At 46.8% G+C, this 24,948-nt stretch overlaps 1 protein-coding gene across 1 annotated transcript in view; it reads right to left on the bottom strand.

Annotated features, from left to right (window-relative positions):
* The window catches only part of LOC142777396 (protein Skeletor, isoforms B/C-like), a 253,917-nt gene that overhangs the window by 116,689 nt on the left and 112,280 nt on the right, over positions 1-24,948 (bottom strand). The window contains exons 6-8 of the mRNA XM_075881745.1: positions 21,053-21,125; positions 20,835-20,998; positions 4,629-4,760 (exon numbers count right to left, since the gene is read on the bottom strand). Coding sequence (XP_075737860.1) covers positions 4,629-4,760; positions 20,835-20,998; positions 21,053-21,125 — 369 coding nt within the window. The remainder of the gene's footprint in view (positions 1-4,628; positions 4,761-20,834; positions 20,999-21,052; positions 21,126-24,948) is intronic.

Below are 24,948 nucleotides of genomic sequence, written 5' to 3'. Positions count from 1 at the left end.
GGGACTGTGGTGGTCGATATGAAGGCACGGATTCGTCAACGTCAGTTCAGCACGAGCGCAGTCGACGAGGACCTGATGGGAGAAAGGAAATCCCATCCTAGTATGACGTCGTAAGATGAACGTGGGAGAACAACAAAGATGACGGCGTACCAAACATCTTGAATAAGAACGCGTGCTGTGCACTGAGCTGTCGGCGTGATGAAATGGGAGGTGGCTGTACGCAGAGCAAGATTCGTAAGCGGCGTTGTAACTTTTCTCAAATTGCGACACAGTTTTTCACTACAGAAACGACGGCGCCTGTGTCGACAAGTGCACGTACAGCAACATCTTCTACTAGCACATCAATTTCGTTGGTCGGACAAAGAGGAGGTCTTGAAAAGTTCGACGATGACGCAGTTCTTGCCTCCGGAACTGCGGCAGCCAGTTTTCCTCTCGAGCGGGGCTCGTGCGCCGAAGCATCGGGGAGCCAGATCGGCGACGGGATGGTAATGACCAGCGAGAATCGACAGGGCGTCGTGGGGTCAATGAGTCAGTGATAGGAGAAGATGGTCGCTGGGGATTCTGGGCAGCCTGGTAATTTGCAGAATTCCCATGGTCTGGAGGCTGGAAGCTGCGACGGCGACAGTAGCGTGCTATATGTCACACGAAACCGCATGCTAAACAGATGGGTCGATTATCCAAGGTGCGCCATGGGTTAACGACAGAAGGTGCAGGGGGTGAAACGGGATGGGGTGCCGTGTATGTAGGCAGCGTCGTAGGGTAGGAGGACCCGGTGCCCCGGTATGCGCCAGGGACAGGTGGGGCTGGGGGTCTAGCAACGACGGCAGCGTAGGTCAGCGGCGTAGAGACAGACGGCGTGGAGGCAGTGCCTGCGTAACCTGTGTCTCAATGATCTGGCGTAGACGTGGGTCTAACGAGGTCACTGGCGCGGATGCTTCGGCCACAAGAGAAAGCTGACGCGCAACTTCTTCACGAATGAATTGTTTGATGTGGGGCAGTAAGACGGTGTGATCAGCAGCGACGTCGTACACGAGGGCGGAAACTTCAGCCGTATCTTCAGCGGCCCTGCGCGTCGAGACACGCTGCTTACGCAACTCGTCGTACTCCTGACAGTGCTGGACAACATCGGTGACGGTCTGTGGATTCCTAGCGACGAGCATCTGGAAGGTATCGTCATCAACTCCTTTGATGATGTGCTTGATTTTGTCGCGTTCGGTTAGAGATTCATCGACGCGCTTACAAAGAGACAAGACATCTTCAATGTAACTTGTAAAGGTCTCGTCCCTGCGCTGGACTCGGCTATGGAGACGCTGTCCCGCGCGAAGCCGGCGCACTGCGGGACGACCGAAGACCGCGGCGATGGTGGTCTTGAAGGTGGACCAGTTGGTGATTTCGCCTTCATGGTTCTTGAACCAGAGGCTGGCCACATCAGCGAGGTAAAAGCGCACGTTTGTGAGCTGGTCGCAGGCGTTCCACTTGTTGGAAGCGCTTACAATTTCGTCCACGACGAGCCAGTCCTCGACTTCTTGTTCGTCATTGCCGCGAAAAATTGGTGGGTGGCGTTGCCGAGGCACGCCAGTACAGTAGACTGTCGTTGGTAAGGCAGCTTGAGAAGGGCCAGGCGCAGTCATGGTGAACGTTGAGGGTTGCGTCCGATTGCGAAGTTCCAGGTTGATGGGAACCCCGGCTCCTCCACCACTTAAAATAGAGGTGTTGTACGTCGAGAAAGGCTCAGACGCAGCTTGGCAAAATGTGCTTTATCAGGCAAGTCTGGCTAATGGCGAGCGGCGTGCGCGAGCTACTACTACAGCCACCGGTCATCATCGTCTTCTTCATTAGCAGCAGAGCGTTCGTTATTCATATTTATTACTATATATATATATATATATATATATATATATATATATATATATATATATATATATATATATATATATATATATATATATTATTAATAATAAAACGTGCCGACATGCATAATCGTAGAACGCTGTTGTGCGCTGCTAAAAACTCAACTCCCTCACCGCAGACAAACTTAGTCCTTACCCATTCTGCGTCAGTTCCGCGTGTTTCGAATGTGCTGAGAAAGCACCACAATATTCTAATGCAAAGTGAACGCTTCAGAAAGAATTTCACCGAACCACCTAAAGCAGTGTATCGCAAAGCTAAAACTATTCGAGACATGCTGTCATCGTCATCATCGTCGAAAGCAGACAGTCCTGACACGATCGGGTGCCATCCTTGCCAAAAACCGCGATGAAAAGTATGCCCTTACATGCGCACATGCCAACAGGTCACCAGCACTGGTTCCAACTTTTCCTTAAAAATCAAAGGCAATCTTCACTGCGATTCCAAGAACGTGATATACATGATAGAATGTGCGCTATGTGAAATACAGAACATTGGTCAAACAGAATGGCCTTTTAGACTGCGTTTTAACAACCATAAATCTCATGCTAACACCTTGCCCCACTTGCCCATTTCAAGACACGTGCACCTCCCTGGCCACTCTTTTGAAAATCTAAAGGTCGCATTACTAGAATCTGGTTTCCGCACAAATTATGATAGAGAAGCCCGTGAATCATTCCTCATCTATCAGTTCAACGCCGTCGCATCTGCTCTGAATGAAAACGTAGGAAAACTTAGTTGCCTATCTGCGTAACCTATATCACCCTGTCTATCTTTTTTGAACCTTGCTCAGCAAGTCGCACTACTGTTCATGTTATGTGCTCTATCTTTTATGCGTTTTATCTTTTATTTGTAAACAACGTGCTCGCCACGTGCTCGCGCATGGAAGCAATATCTTTTTACTCGTAGATTAGGTGCCCTTCATATTGTGTGACTTGCATATATATATATATATATATATATATATATATATATATATATATATATATATATATATATATATATATATATATATATATATATATATATATATATATATATATATATGCCCATATATCGCCTTTCATGCCGGTTTTCATATTTGTATCTTATTGATATGCACAAGTATATAAACAGCACTCGTGCCATAAACTGTATTCTGATGAAGGCCGAACCCACGGCCGAAACGTAAATAAAATCACGAAGTGATTTTATTTACGCAATTCACTAGTGCACTAGTGTAAATTTATTCGGTGTATATTATTGTATCTTTAAGCCTAAGAATGTGTTGATAATTCAAGTTAAACTAAATATATGTTTGAATAATTTTCTGGCTCCGATATGTATTAACGGCTGCCGGTTGGCTACTGTTCTGGCTGCTTTGGTTAAATTTGTGGCTCTTTTTCTCTTCGAGGATCTGGCAACCCTGCCCGGCGTGTCCGACTGTTTTAAGAGTGAATTTTTATCCTTTTATCCACCGAGATAGACTATAGCAAGGATTCTTCGCTCTGGCAAACTTTTCTAATTAGCTCTTTGTGTTTGTTGTGCTTGCTTGGTTTGTTTTCTACATGTGTGTGTTCGTGTAACCATGTTTCCATAAAGTGCTGTTCTCAAACCTGCAATCAGCCTCGTCGTGTATTGGGACCGATTACGTTCCCAACCATAAATACCTTAAGAACCACGTGGTTCGGATTGCAGTGAACACTATACGATCTTTTTTCTCTTTTTTTGTATCCAGATGAGCAAAAACTACATCCTGTCGTCGCAATACAGCAGTGCGTAGTGGGTGTAACAAAAGCTATACGTGCGCAAACAACACATCAAAGGCGCAATTTAGAGCGATAGTGTGCAGACAGTCAACTAGGGTGAGCATCCCTTTCATAGGCAGAACGCGCCTTACTCGTAATATTAACGTTACATGGGCTTTGTGCATCGACTCGCCAGAGGGGATCGAAGATATGACCACTAAACGCATTTTATTTGCCGACAGCAAAGCGAACAGCGGCGCTGCGTGTATATATATATATATATATATATATATATATATATATATATATATATATATATATATATATATATATATATATATATATATATACGTGTGTGTGTGTGTGTGTGTGTGTGTGTACGAGCCGCGTCTACCGCGGGGATGGTGCCGCCACATATCGGCCGATCTCGCCGCGAATATGCACCGACGGTTAACAAATGGAGGTGAAAAGTGCGGCCCGGCAAAATCCAACGTCCGTGTGTTCCCTAGTGCATTTTTAGTGAGCCCGTGTTGCAGAATTGGCCCACGTTTCGCGGCACATACGCGCTGTGAAAGTTTTCGAGCAGAGCTGTTATGATTGAGACGTGAGAAAGATAGGAAGCGCAAGGAGTTCTGCAGTTAGTACAAGCTTCTCTCCAGCCATTTGGTGAGTAGATACGAATTGGAATGTTCGTGCACCGTTTGTTCTTCACATGTGTGGGAGGAAGGAGGACACTGTCTCGTCCTCCTTTCGTCAGCGCTAAAAGAGACTCTGACCTACAAGTTAACAACAACATTGCGTGGTACTTATTTAGGTGAAAACACGCCCCGGTGTTTCGCGTGACGACAACAAAAGGCGGATAGACAAAACAGCTGCAATCAAGCATGAGGCACTGGTTGCGTGAGGCACTGGTTGAGGAACACGTCCTCAAATTTCGACATAGCAGGCAAAGCGGCAGGCTGGAAACGCCTCAACCAAGTTGACAGTGCTCACCTGGGCCCGTTCCATCGTAAGTGAAGTCCTGCAGTACAAGAGTATCCACCGAGGCCACGTAAAGCTTTCCCCCGACGCCGTGGACACCTGTGTTCAGGTTTCCCAGCAGTTTGCCAAAGTTGGGCTTCGCCTCTGTAAAAGAATGAGTGTCATTCGCTCATGACGCCTCGCGAAGCGATTCACTTTTCATGGTACGTTCAGGCTAGCACAGCTAAAAACAAGTTTAGAAGTAAGATATATATATATATATATATATATATATATATATATATATATATATATATATATATATATATATATATATATATATATATATATATAAATAGAGAGGAAAGGCAGGGAGGTTAACCAAGCTTGGCTCGGTTGGATACTCTACACTTGGGGTGGGGGAAAGGGAAAATAATAGAACGGAAATAGATAGAAAAGAAGAGGAGTAAGAAAGAGAAGCATGAATTGTCAGTTCGAGACTACACAGCACGGTCTCGCACAGTTATTTCACAAGCGCTCGTGAAGTCTGGTGGTCCTTAAAAAGTACAAGAGGGCTTTCGTGGCTTTGCGCGTATGGGAAGCCGTCGGCCAAGGTCCCAGGATCTTCTCTTCTGTAAGCGGCCGTGAATCCAGCTGACAGAGCTTGGCTTCCATAATACGTCGTTCGGTCTGGTATGCTGGGCAATGACATAGAATGTGCTCAAGGGTTTCCTCGCAGGCGCAGATGTCGCATGCCGAAGTGCTCGCCATTCCAAGGAGACGAGAGTACGAATTCGTAAATGCCACGCCCAACCTCATGCGACACAGTAAAGTTTCAGCGCATCGTGGGAGCCCGGATGGCAAACGAAGTTGCAAGTTTGGGTCGATCGAATACAGGTGCGTGTTAGAGAAACCCTGCGTATTCCATTGTAGGAGAGATATATGGCGAGCAAGTGATTGTAGTAGCCTTGCAGCGTCCGTTCTCAAGAGTGGTATGGGCGTGCGCTGGTCTTGGTCATGAGCCGATCGAGCAGCTTCATCCGCGCGGTCATTGCCGACGATTCCGCAATGACTCGGCAGGCATTGAAATACAATATCGTGACCTTCCTTGAGCGCTTCGTTGTAGTCGTGCCTTATCTGATATATTGATTGTTCGTGTAACCCGTGCTGCATAACAAACCGTAGTGACTGTAAGGCTGACCTGGAGTCACAAAAGATGGCCTGGGAAAGTGAGCAGCTAACTTTGCATAATCTATATGTACATGAGGGCCCATTAGTTAGGTTGCTGGCGAAGAATGTACTTTACTGCAGCTTGAAGTGCTGCGAGTTCTGCTGCTGTCGACGTCGTGGTGTGTGAAAACTTGTACTGAAGCAACACATTTTCAGATGGAACAACCACTGCTCCTGTGGAGCTGTTGGAATTAGTGGAGCCATCGGTGTAAACATGTATGCGGTCGAAGTACCTTTCGTCCAACAGAAGCAGTCAATTGCTTCAGGGCCAGCGTTGACATGCGTGCCTTTTTGAAGATTCCAGGAAGTGATAAGCGCACGTCAGGTTGACGAAGACTCCATGGCGCAGTAGCTGGATGCACCGCAAGTTTGATGCCAGGCGGTAGTATGTTTTGATGTTTTGTCATGATACTGCAGTACGAAAAATGGGGCCTCCGAGCTGTCAAACACGCTAAATGATGTGACGGTAGCCGTGATAAATGCCGAATGTGCGCTCTCAGCGTCTCGACAATGATGTGCGTTGTGACCGCTTGTTCTTGTACAATAACAATAGTTGACACTGTCGATGAGCATCTTGGAAGGCCAAGGCATGTCCGAAGTGCTTGGGCTTGTACGCTTTGCAGTGCACGGATGTTAGTCTTGCACGTGTTGGACAGGACAGGAAGGCTGTACGGGAGAGTTCCGAGAAAGAGGGCTGTGTAAAGCTGCAACATGGAGTGCACGGATGGGCCCCATGATTTTCCGGCGACGAACTTGAATACATTCTCAATGCCAATGAGCTTTTTCTTCAGGTATGTGACATGCGGGCTCCAGGTTAGGTCACGATCTACGATGACACCTAAGAATCTATAAGTGCTCTTATATGGGATTGATCTGCCATCGATGCACAATGAGTAGAAAGACATCGGTTTGCGTGTAAACGCCATCGCTGCGCATTTTCTGTGGCGATAGTCAAACCTTGCTGGCGAAAGTACGTCGATGTCATTGTTGCCACTTTCTGTATTCTTGCGCGCACTTGAGGCCGTGTCACGCCGGACGCTCAAATGCAGATATCGTCAGCGTAGAGAGATATATAAGCCGTCTGTGGCAGCATTTCGGTGAGCCCCACGAGAACCAGGTTGAAAAGAGTTGGACTCAAAACACCGCCTTGTGGCACCCCACGACTTGTGAAATACTTATTCGTAGACCCATCTTCAGTTAAAACGCACATGGATCTCTTTGTGAGGTAGCTTCTTACCCATCAAAAGACACGACCTCCAAGTTCAGCTGCTTCAAAAGCATTGAGAACAGCCTCGTTGGTTGCGTTGTCATAGGCACCCTTCACGTCTAAGAACAGAGCTACCGACAGCCGCTTCTGAGCTTTCTGATGCTTAACAGAGGTCACTAAGTCAATAAAGCTATCAACTGAGGACCGACCTTTCCGAAAACCAGCCATAGCATCAGGATAGATGTTATAATGTTGCAGGTACCATTCCATGCTTGTAAGCAGCATCCTCTCCATGACCTTGCCAACGCAGCTTGCTAGTGCTATAGGCCGGTATGATGCCAAATCGAATGGAGACTTTCCGGTTTTCCGCAAAGGCACCAGGTGACTACACTTCCACTCATAAGGCACCATTCCATCATGCCAAAACTTATTGAAAATGTCCAGGAGACAGCGCTGTGCCTTCGGGCCTAGGTGACGTAGGGCAGTATAGGTCACTCCATCGGGACCTGGGGACGATGAGCGTCTGCATGTGTTCAATGCCGCATGAAGTTCTTCCATGGTGAATGCTACCTCAATTTGCTGATCTCGTGCGACTGGAACATCCTGTGGCAATAGATCGATCGGTATAGAGATGTCGCCGGTGATCTTTGCACAAAATTCCCCAGAAACATCAAGCTGTGAGCGACGTTGATGTAGCGCCAAAGCGGCGAAGGGATGACGCTGTTGCGGATGCGAGTGAATACCTCGAAGAGACCTCCATACGGGAGACAATGGCTTTCGAGGGTCTAGCGAGTCACAAAAATTCTTCCACCGTTGTTCATGAAGTTTGTGCATTCGACGCTGGATTTTTTTCTGAATTCGTCTGGATTCTCTGAGGTCAGAGATGGATTTCGTGCGTCTGTATCGTCTTTCGGCACGTCGGCGGACCGCTCGAAGTTGTTCCAACTCTTGGTCGAGTGCCGTGCGTCTCGATTCTTTCAAACATATCTTCGTGGAAGTCTTCATTGCACAACTAATCACTTCTTCAGTGGATTCCGGCGGTTCGTGTATGCACTTGCTCTCCACTGATATCTGTAACTCTTCCCAGTCATAAGTCTTGAATGTCCAGGGGAAGGAGAATCGTCCAGACCTCTGACTGTCACGTACGTGGGGATATGGTCGCTGCCATGTGTTTCAATATCTGTGAACCATTGGACTTTCGTGACAATGCTATGCGACACTAATGTCAAGTCCAGGCAACAGCTGTAAGTTACTCCTCGGAGATAAGTAGGGCTGCCGTCGTTCAGCAGCTGAAGCCCGTGCTCTGGTGCGAGATCAACTAGGTTCGTGCCTTTTCGATTTGTCCTGATGCTTCCCCACAATGTATGATGGGCGTTGAAGTCACCCATTAATATCCAAGGTGCTGGAGTCGTTGCAAATATACCATTTATTATCTGTTGATCTAGTCGACGTGACGGCGCTATATATGCGCCTATCAGCGTAAACGACAACTTCTTCTTTTTAACATATAGACACACGTAGTGATTTCCATTGCGAGACTCTACTCTTTGGTGAACGTAATTCATTGATTGATATGTGGGGTTTAACGTCCCAAAACCACCATATGATTATGAGAGACGCCGTAGTGGAGGGCTCCGGAAATTTAGACCACCTGGGGTTCTTTAACGTGCACCCAAATCTGAGCACACGGGCCTACAACATTTCCGCCTTCATCGGAAATGCAGCCGCCGCAGCCGGGATCCGAACCCGCGCCCTGCGGGTCAGCAGCCGAGTACCTTAGCCACTAGACCACTGCGGCGGGGCTTTGGTGAACGTAAGTGAGTTCTTTACGGATGTACACAGCAACTTGACTTCGCTCATTGCACGATGAAGAAACGAACGATTCATAGCCCGACAGTCGAAGTATTTTTGAAAAATGCGGTTCACATATGATGATGATGGGAAACCTATTTTCGAAAATGAATTGTCTGAACTCAGGCATTCTTGACTGTAGACCTCTTGCGTTCCACTGAATTATGGAAGCACGCTTGACTTTTTCTCGGAAAGGCTGATGTGGTCTATGGTGCACCATCTTGTTACTGAAATCCGGCAAGAACTGGTTCTAGAGTGTCCAAGATTTTCAGCGCGCATTTAGTGGTAGGGATCTGTAGACTATCCAATAGAGTGCGAATAACACTCATGAACGACCTCAATACAGAAAAAACTTGTAGCTCTTGGGCGGACAGACTGCCTGCTGGGGGCATATTCGTTGTTGACTGTCGATATTGTGGTTCCGTAGACACGTGTACCCGCGGTAAAGTGGGCCAGTCAGAGCCCGATGTTCTCTGTAGCGCCACAGTGTTTTCCGGCACCTCTGGACGTACCTCACCTGGTGGCGGGGGCGGGGGAAGTCTTTGTGGTCGTGGCGGCGTAAGTGATGGCACCTTCAGCACAGGACTGCTTTTTCTTTTCTTCAAGCACCGCCGTCGACGGGAACGCCGTCGTTGAACAACTGTTACCGCTTCTTTTCGTGAGGATCCATCTTTAACCATTTGTCTCAGAATGCTCCTCTCTTTCTTCAGTACTGGGCAGTCTTTGGACGAGGTCTCATGGTTCCCGTTGCAGTTGCTGCATTTCAGGAGAGTTGCTTGGCAAGCCTCTACTTTGTGGGGTCCGGCACAACGTGGGCATGCTTGCTTGTTGTTGCACACAGCACTAACATGACCCAGTTTTAGACAGTTGTGGCAGTGTAGTGGTCTTGGGATGTATGGTCGGACAACGTGACGAAAATTACCAACCTTTACATGTGATGGGATGCAATCACCTCTGAAGGTCACCTTGATGCAACGGGATTTGTCAAGCCGGCATACTTGCAATATGTCCGTTGCCCCAGTAGCTGGCTTTATCAGAACAGGAATGTCTGCGTTCGATATGGAAACATCAACGTCATAAATGACGCCCGTCGTCGTGTCACTATCCTGCGGAATGTAAGTTCTGAGATAGATGCCTCCAAGCTCCGTGACAGTTCGCAGGGTATGTAGCGCAGCCGGTTGCTCAACGTCTATGGCCAAGATATTCTTCCGTGGGTTGAGTCTAATATCCTTTATCTCATTAGGCACGATATCTTCGAGACGCGCTGATATCCCTTGCCTGTTCATGTTTTTCAGGTTGATTGAAGATTCGACAGGAACAAAAAGTATGGTATGGCGTTCAGAACTACACGCCGCCTTCACGGTAGAGACGCTAGCTGGCGAAGACGCGCCAACCATTCTCCTTTTAGCTTTACGCTTAACTGCAGGGATGAAATCGTCGTCGCTGTCTTCACTACTCGCCGTGTACAGTTCAGTGCTTTCACTGGTGCTGTCATCCTCCCGGCTGTTGGGCTTCCTCAAGGTGGACGTCGAAGGTGACGCCAAGTCCGGATTGCGTACGGTGGGGTCTGGATCCATCGCTGCCCACAGGAGAGCGATGATCCTTGGCTAAATCGTAAATTCACACAAAAAACACCAAACGAAATACGCAGCGTTCGGCAGAAATACACTTCGTCGTCGTCTCAGTTTAGAAGTAAACGCATAACAGTACCAATACAACCGAAAGGTAAAGTATACTGCGCAAGCATAAAGCAAGCAAGTTACGTTTATTGATTCAAAGCTCAGAAAATAACAAATTAGAATCTTGTCAGAGACAAAAATTCGCAGTTCCTCGTGATCAGGGGGTCGAGATGCACTCGATGAAACAAAAATCCGGATGAAATTGGGCATATCAGAAGTCACAGAAGTGCAACAGGGCGAAGCGACGCAAAGGCACGTCCGCACAGCTAAGCGTTCTCACCACGTCTCGACAAGTTGGGACTACGCGTGCTCACAGTTTTTCCTTCCACAAGCTGTAGAACGTTTTCTAAAGACGAAGTGATGACTGGTTTTCGCACTGAAGGAATATTTAAAACAAGTCGAGCTATGTACGAATTTAGGTGCAGGCTCACAATAAGACTTGTAGGAACGTGTTCATACTTTTGGGTCACGACTATTTTTAGAGAATCATATTGTTATCTATATATGAACATACTAGAAGGTATAGGCAAAGTCAGAGCTGGAAAACCAAAGACCATGACACTCAGGCAAAAAAAAAAAACGGCAAACCAAAAAAGAAAGAAAGATTACAAAGATGACAAAACAAAAGGAATTCAATGTTTCACAGCGCATACAACCAGGACGAAAAGAGAAGGGACACATACAGCTCTGAACTTGCACCTGCTTTTTATTTTCCTGCCACAGCTGCACAATATAGGCACTTTTTTACAGGAACAGCAAAAAATTGGACCATCTCCCGCTAAAGAATACCATGTGTAGATACAAAGCAGCGGGCGCTAACGCTTTACACGGGTGAAAACACTGACACTGGCGCTCATCAAGCGAAAGGTGAGTCAAGACACACTTGACTGAATTCCGAACGCGCGATCCAGTGCCTGTATGTACGGGTTGACAAGTGATCGGTTGTGCAGAGCGAGCAGTTGGTTTTTTACTAGCCGATAGCCTTGCGAGGCGAGAGATAGGGAAGGGAGGGACAGATTTGCGGATGTCACACGCGGCGAGCGGCGACAGCATAGAGTTTCATACAATAAATTCTAGAGAGGAATCTGGCGCTGTGATCATGTACCCTCATGGGAATTATGGGAACTACAGACTTCTGACTGGATCGCTTTAGCTATCGAACTCTCTACGGATTTAGTTTCAGTTTCGTTCTTCGCACAGAGTGGGTAGTAGGGAGGGTGCAACGCACTGAAGCAGCGTCTTTGTTGTCAGAAGAAGCTGAATACAGCCAGGTTTTTCAACTTACTGTGACGCTGGAGCTGTATAGGTCATATTTCACAGTTTAAGCGAAGCGTCGTCCACTCACCGCTGCGCATAGTTGTAGCGTCCCATGCTAGTGCAAGATATTGCATCGAGTGCACGTTTTTTTTATTAGTGCGCCTTGCCGAAACTAGTTTAAATCAACTGCGAAACGACGACGAAGCGAAGCAGACGCACCGTCACGCTCCTCTGACTCGACTTCACGAGAAAACCAGAGGGACGTATGAGAGAGTAGCACCTGGCACCACTGCAGACGAAACGGTGTCTCTCACTTGATCCTGCACTGCTATTTGCATAAATAGATAATGTGCACCTTTGAGCAAAAACAAGCTTGTTTGTTGTTAATTGCTCTAAAAATATCTCCATTTATCTTGGTGTCAAATCTGAAACGGAATGGCAGAGCGATGCACACCTTTGTGGTTAACTTTGTCCGAGTTTCGCTCTTACCTCATGGTCACAGTTCGTGCAAAAATAATGACCTACAAAAGAATGAAGCAAGTTTTATTTAAATATAACTTCGCATTACTTTCTTTTTTACTGTATAAAGAAGCATCATGAATAATCTCAAAAACGTGATCTATCCGAAACAGATCCGAAGCCTGAACTTTCCATAATTTCCATGGGGGTACAAGCGCCGCTGAAGGAGCCTACATAGACACTAGTGCCAGATTTCTCTCCAGGTATTATTGTATGAAACTCTATGGGTGACAAGATAGAAATAGAGCGATGCCAACGCGCACGCACTGCGATGAAAGGCGTGAACTACTTGGCACCACCCAACACTTGCGGCAAGGGGAGCGCTGTGCGGGCGGAGGGACAGCGCTACACAGGCGAGTCAAATAGCTGCTTCACATCTAAAACCAGTAGTTCCGTGTACGAAGACAACCAAAGAGCGAAGCTCCTCAGAAATGGGACGCAAACGACTGTGCGCTTGATCTCGCTGCTGCCTTTCGTGAAGGCGGTTGGGTGGGGGAGTGTCTGCGGCGCTCGGTGGCGGGAAATACTGAGCAAATGAGTGTGCAGCAGTTCGCACAGCGCACGGCTATTGCCGTCTGCCACCGCCCTTGCTCTCCGGCTGCGGCGGGAGCTACCATTTATCGTTTCGCTCGGGGCGCTTCCCGGCCACCAGGAAGTTCGATTGCGGCGGTGACTTGCGAGCCTAGGGAGCTTCGCTGCTAAAACACACACACACACACACACACAAACACACACACACACACACACACACACACACACGCACGCACGCACGCACGCACACACGCACGCACACACACACACACACGCACACACACGCACACACACGCACACACACACACGCACACACACACGCACACACACACGCACACACACACGCACACACGCACAGACACACACACACGCACACACACGCACACACACACACGCACGCACGCACACACACGCACACACATACACACACGCGCACACACACACACACACGCACGCACGCACACACACACACACGCACGCACGCACGCTCGCACGCTCGCACACACGCAGCACGCACGCACACACACGCACACACACACACACACACGGAGCACATGAGGCAGAGTCAAAGAAAACAGCCACTCATCGCCAATATCACATGTTTGCCAATGGAAATTTACTTTCTTTGCTCGAAAGATGAAGTGGAGCTACACTGATGCACGCTTCAAAATTTCTTCGACTTTTATAATTTCGCACGCTGCCCTATCATATCCGAAGCCTTTCTTAATGAACTTCGGTGACTTTGACCGTATTTATCTATCTATCTGTCCATCTATCTATCTATCTATCTATCTATCTATCTATCTATCTATCTATCTATCTATCTATCTATTCGCCTACGACTTTTTTGCGATAGCAATTGAGCACTTATATGGACAGTCTCAACTGGTTACACACACACACACACACACACACAGAGATATATATATATATATATATATATGTGTGTGTGTGTGTGTGTGTGTGTGTGTGTGTGTGTGTGTGTGTGTGTGTGTGTGTGTGTGTGTGTGTGTGTGTGTGTGTGTGTGTGGAAGGATGCCCTAGCCTTCTTTTTCTGCGGAGCAAACATCGCCTTTCCACCCGTGGTCGTCTCCGCACGCGCTTATCTCATGAACGAACAGGGGAGGGGCACTTATGGTATCGCGGCAACAATAAGCATGGACTTGTGGTCCCACAGCAGGCACAAGTGCGCGCTGAGCAGGCAGGAGCTTCTACGAGCTGTGATTTCAACACATACAAAAAAACGGTGCCAAAAGTCTACTTGCAGCGGCGTGTTCTCTTACACCAGCAGCCCCGCCGCTATGGTCTAGTGGCTAAGGTGCTCGGCTGCTGACCCGCAAGTCGCGGGATCAAATCCCGGCTGCAGCGGCTGCATTTCCGATGGAGGCGAAATGTTATAGGCCCGTGTGCTGAGATTTGGGTGCACGTTAAAGAACCCCATGTAGTGGAAATTTCCGGAGCCCTCCGCTACGGCGTCTTTCATAATCATATGGTCGTTTTGGGACGTTAAACCCCGCATATCAGTCTCTTACACCAGCATTTTGTATAGTGACATGAGATAGAATCTGAATGAGCCGACTGCCAGCCTTACTTCGTATAACATTGCAGTTTGTCTCTATTACAATCATTGCTTCACCTTTTCCGTGAAACTGATTTTGTGCAATCATGCCTGCCACAGTCGTGAGCTGCACTTGACACCATGTGCACGAGTACACATAGCCACCGAGAGAGATTTTTGAGACACAGCTAGGTATCCAGTGGCTACGCACGTTTTGTACCATTTTGCATAAGTTAATTCAACCTGATACGCAGGAAATGGATCTGAAACTTGTAGTACCGCAAACAGCTCATGCGTGCCACGTAATTACCATTACTGTGTTTTCACCATATCATGTGTTTGCGGACAGAAACAAACCAATACCACAATTGCCTTTATGCCCATGGCTGCTTGACTTACCAACCATGCGCATTTTGCTTCACCCTCATACGTCGGCGAACGCTTTCGCGTGCATTTAAAATTTCAGGCCACAACGAACCAAGCTGTATGAATACACTCACGCCCACTTCTACGTACAGGTGCTTGCACAGCCGCTCCTTTCGTGTGTATTCAGCTGCTTCTCTTTAATGTATCTCCAAGCATGCAAACGTGTGTCACACTGTTGTAGAACATTCCTCTAACGATGCTCTCACAAGACCACGGCATCTTACCTACACTGACCACACGGCGCTTACCGTATAAATCCGCCAAATGTTACGCTGTAGAATATGTCTGGCGCATTATTTATGCCCTGTCGTGCAATATTCGGTTTTCACGACTGAAATGGTGCTAAGTTTCACGCTGTTTTATCATATACGCGTTGCGTGCAACAAAACTTTAACCTTACGTCTTAATTGTCATTTTCAACAGAACGAAGCTTCACAAAGTAGGAACAACGCTTTGGAAACTGCTACATCAGATGTGGTGCCGACGGACGGAGTGATACTGCAGTGCATTCCGCTGATACATCACCTTTCATGGCGGCGCCATCACACCCTCGTCACCGTCGCGGAAAATGAGCTCAAGTAGTCAAGGTCGTCGATACTCCCCTGCCCGCACGGCGAACCAGCGTTTGCCCACTCTTACTAGCCACAGTAGATGTCAGTGGGCTGGTGTTTCTACAGCACCAAGTGGACGAACGTCGCACCCACCGTGAGGATGTCTCAGTGCGAGAGTACAAGGCTGAGGCGTCAACGTCGACAAGATCCTGCATTTCGAGAGCAAGAAGCGGCTGCGCATCGAGCTCGACGGTAAGATTCAGCGGTGCGAAAACACGAAACTGTCACAAAGCGACAGCGGTGCTTCCATCAAGTACCGGCTTCTTGCCCACAAGCAGAACATTTGACAGCGGCTACTGTACATTTTTAAAAACAGTTCTTCAATCATCCATTTGAATATGCATGTGATGTTTGTGATTGCCTTTGGTTTAAAGCTAACCTCTCAGCCATCCGCGTAGGCTATGTGCCTCTGCTGACTACCGAGTTTCCGAACGAAGACGGGAATTCCTTCATGTTGTGTTCAACATGCGCCGGTGCACCGCAAAAGAATACAATACCAGTCCTCTCTCGGAGTAACGGTTTCGTTTACCCAGCCACTCCCGCTGGTTGCCTCATTTAAGCTTGTTGAGTGAGCATTTGATTGCACATTTGTTGAAATTCGTCGCCTTATGTACGGTGGAGGACAGTATGGCATCGTGGGCCCCGTTGTTAACGTTCCCGTCAAACTGGATACGATGATCAAGTCGTTGCCGCGATACGTTCACGAAGACAGTGCCATCAATGTTCACATTAAGCGAAAGCTTCTAAATAAGGCTACATACCTATCTGGTGTTGTGAAAAAATCGGTGCTGAAACCCTGTACTCCGATGTGTTGCATCGGGGTACATTGTACAAGTACTTTGGTGTCACTCTTGACGCTTCTTCGTCACGACGATGCATTTCAACTGCTTAAGGATTCCGTTGAAAGTTTGCCCCAGTGTCCCGACGTACATAGTCCTGTCGATGCCTGTGTGGCGCTTAATGTATTCGAACAGCCTGCGGTATGGGAGGAATAGTGCTACCTCACCATAGCTCCTGGTGAACACAAACAGCCTCTCAGCATACTGTATAACGAAAGAGCGGAAGAGCTCTCGTTTTCTCGAACATACCTTGGGGAGACCCGGCGTGTTCAACAGGAAGCACATCCCACACCCTTTACGTATGCCACCAGTGAGATACTTCGCAAAGATCGTCGTGGTGTCTCGCCTAACCACATCTCGTTCATGGCGATGAAAGTGCTCAAACTTAGAGTCATTCGCGGCCTGGTGTGAACAACAACACTGACAAAATCACACGCCACATGCTTGAAGACGAACACTTCATACAAGATTCTATTGACCAAGACATGGAATTTATGAAGGGCGTTCCCAACTCTGTCCACTACTGGCAGCATCCCAAAGAAAGAAGCCCACTATGATACGCCAACTTGGCAAGCCAACTGCGTTTCTCACCCTGTAAGCCACAGAGATGCACTGGCTGAGATTACTCACTCTGCTAGAACGCTTGTGTCATCGACATCTTGCTTTACAAGTGCATGTGTCGAAAATGACGTCAAGTTACCATGCTCAACTCGTCAACAGTGACCCCGAAGTGTGTGCCCTTTACTGTCACAGGCTCGTGTGCGTGATCCTAAGCATTCTGTGTAGCTGCACTCACTCGATCACCATTGAAATCTCAGCGTGTCGTAGACTACTTAAAGCGAATTGAATCCCAGCAACAGCCAAGTCCGCACGCTCACATCTTGCTCTGGTTGAAGAACGCACCTGACGAAACCACCTCCCCTGACATGCCCGGACTACCCGCCTCGCAACGCACCTCCCATGTCCCGATACTTCTTTGTTGCCGCGCATTCGTACTCAAGTGCACCAACACACGCACACATGCTACAAACGCAGAAAAGCTCTTTGCCATTTTGGCGCTCCTTTCCGACCCATTGAAAACTCTATGATGCTGCTTCCCCCTCTGCCCACAGAAGACAATCCCGAAGCCAAGTGGCGTGTGACACTCAAAGAGCGCTTCTCGAAGATGCATTTTGCTCTAGAAAGCACCGAATACGACAATATCAAACAATTACTTTACCACCACGCAGTCACATCCTATGTCTATGTGCTCCGCACTGACATTACACACCCGACGTTTATCCAACGAACAGCGCAGTGAAAGTGGATCAACGCATTCAACACGTGCGTCACCTCTGTGCTGGATTCAAACATGGTCCTTCAGATGATCCTGGATGCGTACACGTGTGCGACTTACGTTGTAGAATACGCGAATGAGTCTGGAGCCTCAAATCTACGCAAAGCAGTCTTGGATATATTGGCACACAATCTGAACATTTCTTATGTCCAGGCGCTTCGTATACTTTGAATTAAGATGCTGAAGGCTGTTGGGACGAGTGCTCAGGAAACTGATTGGACACTGCTCAGACAGTATATGTCAGAGTCAAGCAGTCGCATCTTGTATACTGCCACATGCCTCCTGGAAGAGCGCATACGCGTTCGCAAAACACTCGCGCAGATGGAAGCAGCCGGACTCGATGCGGCGTGAAAGGACGTGTGGCGATTTGGGTGATCATGATGTGGAGGTACGACAACCGCTCCGATAACTTAGAAGACGTGTGCTTGGCAGACTTTGCATCGCTTTAAATGTCCACTCCTACCGAAAGCGCCGAGATAGAGCCGTCATTCGTTACCGCTGCTACTCCGTTGACGACACACTAAACTACAAGCGCCCAGCGGTTACACTGCTCCTTCAAAGCTTTCCGCCGGGAAGTAGACATTTCGAATAACAACGCTTTTTTTAAACACATCAAATCATTAATTTCCCAGAAAAAAGACAGGTTCTGGAGAAGTTCACAGACTAAATGCTGTTTATGGATAGCTTGACGAGGCCAGTGAACGTTATACAAGGCAGTTGGGACGATGACAAAAATGTGTAAAAATAACAAAATACGGTGTAAGAAAAACATATAATATACATTGCTACGAAAACACACTGACACTAAACAAAGTACGGAAAATAGTTACATACATGCGAGAAAACAGAAAAAAAAGCATATGTACGCCAAAAATGTGGATGCCTTGCGTCTGAAGAGATCCGAATATGGCAGCACGTTCTACATGCACTGTCTGTGTGACATATGAATCCAGATGTGTGCCCATGGTTCTCATGATACTGAAATGCGTACTGAAGTGGACCCACGGTATGCGCGGTTGTTTGACAGGAAAGACAACAAACACTTGCTGGGAGCCCATGATAACTTAGTAGCGGCAAAATGCCATTGCACCGCTGTATGCACACGTCAAGATGTCATGACCGGTGACGACTACAAGCTCACGAACAAGGAGCAGCTCGAAGTTGTTCGCGAAGTCATCCACCGACTAACGAGACGCACTTCCGACCCACTCAGAACTTTCTTGAAGGGCATGGCAGGTTGTGAAAAGACCTTCGTTCAACGGATTGTTATGGACGCCTACAACCATTACACCAACACCGCCTCCACGTGCAGCCACAACGCGTACGTTTTGTACGCCACAACATGCGGGAAAAGCAGCGGTCATATCCAGATTTCAGGGATGGATAGATGGATGGATGCATCCGACTGTGCCTTTTAGATAGGGTGTAAACTCACGCCACCTAGCCATAAAGTTAAGCACTCGCACCATGTATTGAAGGATTGAATTTCACTCTCCCCTTGATAGTGTCCACCTATCAGATAGCCTGCTCCTGGTTATTTCTACCTGTTTAGAGTCTATTTTGCCTTCACTGTACTCAAACCCCAATGCTCTGGGAAATTCCGCGCCGTTATCTTGGACTAAGAGTAGAACTCTTTAAAGAACATTATCAAATGTCCAGCCGTTTCTTCCTCCTCTCCATGCGCACTACAGAACATTCCTGTGCCTTCAATTGTGGCTCTGTACGTCCTGGTCCGCAATACTCCCGTTCTGGCCTCTAACAGCAGAGAACTACCCCAATAATCATTGCACATCTTTTCTTTTGCAATTTTCTGCTAGAAGTTCGGTGGGTCTCGAGTGATGAGTTTGTAAGCATTCCAACCTTCCATATGTCCATCTCTGTTTTTCTCACCTTCTTCATAACCACTGTTTTCTTTTGGCGTGTTATTGTGCTGTTGTATAAATACTTGCTTTGTGATTCCCGAGTTAACTTCATTCATTTATTATCAAGATTCTTCATTTACAAGTAGCTGAAAACTTTCCAAGCCCAACACTCCTCTCCCATTATTCTCAATCGCTCCCCAAATTCTATCTTGCAGCAAGCTTCCCTGCACTCAAACAATGTTCATCCCATGTGATCCTGTACTTCCTGATTTGGGGCATTCCTGTATGCTCATCCAGAGAAAGTTTGCCTATTCCACATTGTTTAATTTCCAATATTGCTTGAACCTCTGATTGAATGCACAAGACCGCAGTGCCGAACGTTACATCCGGGACCATGACACCTTTTCAAATCTTTCAGACAAGGTCATACCCATTGTATTTCCACTGTGCCCTATTTCTCATTACAGCTGCAGTCATGTTACCCTTAGTCATTACGTACTTTTCGTGCTCCCTTAGGTACTCAGCCCCGATGTTTATCCAAACGCCCAAATATTTGTATTTATCCACTATTTCTAGCGTGATTTTTTCTTTTTTATGCTTACTACCTTCAATATTATTAAAAATAACGATTGCTGACTTTTCCCTGCTGAACTTCGAATTTAACCTATTTCCCTCGTTACTGCAGATTTCTATAAATCCCTGCATATCTTCCTTGTTGTCGGCTATTAATAATACATCATCTGAATACATGAATGCTGGTAATGACTGTTCAGCGTGTTTTCCTTACTTGGCAAAAGAGAGACTGAAGCCGGGTCGACACCCCTCTTTCACATTTTCAAAACAATCTGAGCCAGCACCACATGAGCAAAACGACGAACCACTATGCCGAAAAAGTCAAAAACATAAAATTTTATGGAAAATCACTAAGCATCGCCTAAGAAATAATGCAAGAGAAACGAGTGCACTTTCATTTAAAGGTCCACAAAATAAAGAGAAGAAAACGTCGCATTGTGTTACCCACAAAGTTTAATATAGCTATATAGAAAGACTATTTTCTTGTCTGAAAGTGAGAGTGATGGCACGCTTATGCATTTGTCATCAAATTTCCTAATAATATACGTTTCAATTATCTTCTTTCCATGGCTGTCACATTCTCAAATTGTGCGGTGCAGTCACATGTCCTACAATGAAAATCCCAGTGACCACCACTTTTTTTCGGCCAGTGTTCACGCATGCGTTCGTTGAGGCATCTTCGCGTCTGCTCTATATACACTCTCCCACATAACGAAGAAATCAGATAAACAACAGCAACGGCAACGTTGATAACGCTCACCTTGGGCAAGCGGCACGCTGAGTTTGTCGGGTATCCGTATGTGAGCAAAATCCTGAGAAGCCTTGACACAGTAGACTGAGAGCCACTCGTACTGGTCCCAGCTAGCCCCTTGATTCAGCGACAGCGTCACGTTTTGCCCGGTGTAGCGGCCCAGCTTTTCGAGGCTGGAAAAAGGTGTTTCTCAAAGGCCTACTCGAATTACAAGCGCTTCTCCTCACCTGCCCTTTTCGTCAGCGATGATGACGCCATTCGTTCCAGATACTTCACCTCTGCCGACCAGGAAATGCGTATCTGTGCATAAAACGAATTTCGGCACAACTTTAGGCACCCTAAAACATCGTATATCAAGGTCACAATCATCACGTGAGCAACCTCCGCTAATGCAGTTTTGATTAATTAAAACGGCAGAAGTTTGAGCGAGTTGGCACAGGCATAAAAGAAGGGGTGCAAACGCAAGAGAGCATAAGAACACAAACGCCGTCTATCAACTGAAGAGGTACGTGGCTTAAAGACTGAGAACTATTATACGCGGCAGATAACTGGCCACGCATTTAAATTTTTATATATATATATATATATATATATATATATATATATATATATATATATATATATATATATATATATATATGTGTGTGTGTGTGTGTGTGTGTGTGTGTGTGTGTGTGTGTGCGTGTGTGTGCGTGCGTGTGTGCGTGCGTGCGTGTGTGTGTGTGTGTGTGTGTGTGTAGTGTAATCTCGTCAATGTAGTGTCTGGAGAACACCACAAGTTATTCGAATTCACACGTGCTTTTTCACACTCGACAAAGCACACTATAAGAAGTGCAAGAGGAAGAGGGGTATATGGAATTCTCTATTAGAACAATAACGACTTTTTGTGGGTAACTACATATCAATAAACTGTTATTCCCCCTTTGCGGTCACTCCTCCAGGGAGCAACAGTTACCTTTTGTGCAAAAGAGAAATCCCTTAGTCGTTGACTTGACCAGCACATTCAGATTTGTGCGGACATTTGATTATATGTATGTACAATAAATATACACGCATCATAATCAGAAATAAATTTGAGGACATTTACAAGACGCTCACGTGATTCGAACTCGCGACCACCAAGCCAGCGTGCGCGCACACTAACCACTACACCACACCACGCTTTTTTTTTTGCTTTAAACACTACACCACACCATGCTACGGCCCCAGCTAGAAGGAAACGGGTTTATGTAGACACTGATGGGCTGTTTGCACATGGCGCGGACATTTCTGCACTAACTCGGAAAAAAATGAGGAAGGGGGGCGCTTCTTCTCCCTGGGGAGAAAACACGCTTCTTGCCTCTGTGGCAGACAGTGTTCCTTGGAGGAGGAAAGTGCCCTTTCCGGTATGACTGTGAAGTTACTCCGTAAAACGTTTTGGAGTCCCAATATTTATTACATGGCGAGCATCTGGTTAACGACTTCTCATGTTCACGGAGTCCGGTCTGCCCTACGTATAAGGGGCCCCATAAAAGTTGATTCATACGTTCGACATGTACTACATAAACCTATCATCCTACTAGACCCCGGAAGTGGGGTCGTGGATAAGTCATTACTAAACCCTGGCATTAGTGCCACGCAAAATACTGCGTTAAGACGAAAGTGAAACCTGCCGACGTTTTCAACCTTCCGCACTGTATACACATAGATAACTGATTTAAGGCATTTGGTCGAGCTAGTTCATTCAGACTCATTTTAGAGGCCTATTAACGGTGACATCGAACACGGACAAAACAAATGAAAGACAGGATGCGCGCACACTCACAACTCTATGTTTAGTAGTTGAAACGCGGCGTACATGCAGTGAACACGTGATGAATAAAGCTCATTGGACAAAGATAAGCACACGTCACAATGTGGCATCTGAAAATTCCAGCTTACAATGAGCAAGATATACAGAATCTTCGCTAATGCATCCACATGAAGCACTTTTTTTTCAATTTTGAACGGTTGGGACAGTTGGAGGGTGCACTGATTCCTGTGGTGATATAAAATCTTGGCTTTGTCGAGAAGCTTCTTATGATACTTCCTACTAGGCACTCTCTACAGAGCTTTGAACCGTGCGAATAGCCATCTGTAGAAAAGTATGTCGATAGCAAAACGGCGTGTCGTCTGAAACGGTGCTTCCGGTACGAGGCCTATCCCTTCAATGCTTCAAAGTGTCTGATGCACAATGCACTCGCAAAGGTTACACGCGCAAGTCTGTGACGTGTGCGTTACCGCTTGTTCCAGTAATTATTTTGTTTTTAAAGACGATAGTCTTTTTTGGGCACCTTCAACGCAAAAGTTTTTCTCTGTCTGTCTGTGCATTTGTTTGTTTGTCCACCCTTAACAGTACCGGGCATTTTAAACGGCATTAGTGGCTATCCCAAACGGCCGACCCCATCCGCAGCGCCCACCAATGTTGCTCAAGCTTCAGCGTTTATACGTGTGCGATTGTCAATGAAAAAGCAATTATTGCGCATATCAGAGGCACCATAACAACCCGTAAATATTATGTACGTGCGTCTTTTATTAGAAAAGGCATACATAAGTTATTCTAAAGACCGTAGCGTTTATCGCCCGGCGCTGACCATGCAACGTTTGCACGAAAAGGCAAGTGTTTCCAACGCTTCGCTAAGACGACACGATGGTGGCACCTACCCGTCGCCTTGCGTTCTACACCTTATCACCTCTGAGACGAATACGCACGCCCGTCTCAGACCGCGTTTCGTTTTCGAAGATAACTGCCAGAGAGTGCTCATGTTTCACGAGTGACGTGACTTGGTGCGCTCGTTCACCTCCGCTGCACGCTCGAGGCACTCTAACCCAGCACCTCCAGAATGCCATCCACCAATTTTCTCACGCAGAACATGAAATAAACGTTTTGTTCAATCTCTTTAGACGCAAGACTATCGTCTTTCAAAGACATTTGCAGATTAACATGCAGATTCGGGGCCAATTTTTTGCGGATCGGTAGACTATATTTCGCGCGTTGCAGAGAACGAAGCGAGAAGAGAAAATGGGCAAACATAAAGAACGTCAACAGGCACGTTTTTAACGCAGCAAATGCTATCACGTTTTGAAACAGGTAGTAATCGTTTTCAGAATCACGTCGATTTATTATTTTTGAGCACAACAGGTGACCATTTTAAAATCCCTCTCACGTATGCGCACAGATGCTGCCAACTCTCAGTACACGTACGATGATAACATAGGAAGGAAGGAACAAAAGGGAGAAGGCCGGGAGGTTAACCAAAGAGACATTCGTTTGGCTACCCTACACTGGGGGACTGAGCAAAGAGATAAGAAAGATGAGAAAGAGGGAAGAGAAGAAAAAGAAAATGGGAGAGACAGACAGTAAATTCACTGCAGCGTGTAGAACTGCACCGCAAGTCAGAGGCGTTCACACAAATCTGTCGTCCTCAAAAAAACACAAAAGGGCTTGCACTGCCTTCTGGGCTCTCGAGGGACGTGGATAGTGCTGTAATAGCACCTATACAGAAAGATGCCCAATTGTTTGTCTCTCTGAGGCTAATCGGAGGCAGTGGCACAACAGGTGTTCGATATTTTAATCTGTGTCGCAAACATCACATGCCGCACTGTCAGTCATTCCGATTAACGTGGCATTAGTTTTCGTGAAAGCAACTCCAAGCCAAAGGCGATAAAGAAGTGAAGCTTGGCGTCGATGTAGGCCGGGTGGAGGCCGGAGTTTTAGTAAAGGGTCAAGTTCATGTAGTCTGGTACGTCATATGCTTGTTTTGTTCCACTCAGTCAGTGTGAGATTGCGGGCCAGTTGACAAAACTGCCTCGCAGATTCCGGCTCTTAAAAGCAGCATTGAAATGCTGTTTGCTTTCTTATGAGACGTGCGAGCCGCATGATCTGCATAATCATTTCCTCTGATACCACAATGTCCAGGTACCACTGAAAGACGATGTCGTGGCATTTTTGTAGTAAAACGTGGTGGAGTGACAGGGTTTGATAGGTCAGCTGGTCGTGGCATCCGCGTCAGAGAACTGACCACAGGCACTGTAACGCCGGTTTTGAGTCGGAAGACACGGTCCATATACTTGGTCTTTCTTCTCAATTGATGAGCTCCAGAGC

Source organism: Rhipicephalus microplus, chromosome X (assembly GCF_043290135.1).
Source record: "Rhipicephalus microplus isolate Deutch F79 chromosome X, USDA_Rmic, whole genome shotgun sequence".
Classification (NCBI taxonomy): domain Eukaryota; kingdom Metazoa; phylum Arthropoda; class Arachnida; order Ixodida; family Ixodidae; genus Rhipicephalus; species Rhipicephalus microplus.
This window is presented reverse-complemented; position numbering and strand designations above follow the sequence as displayed.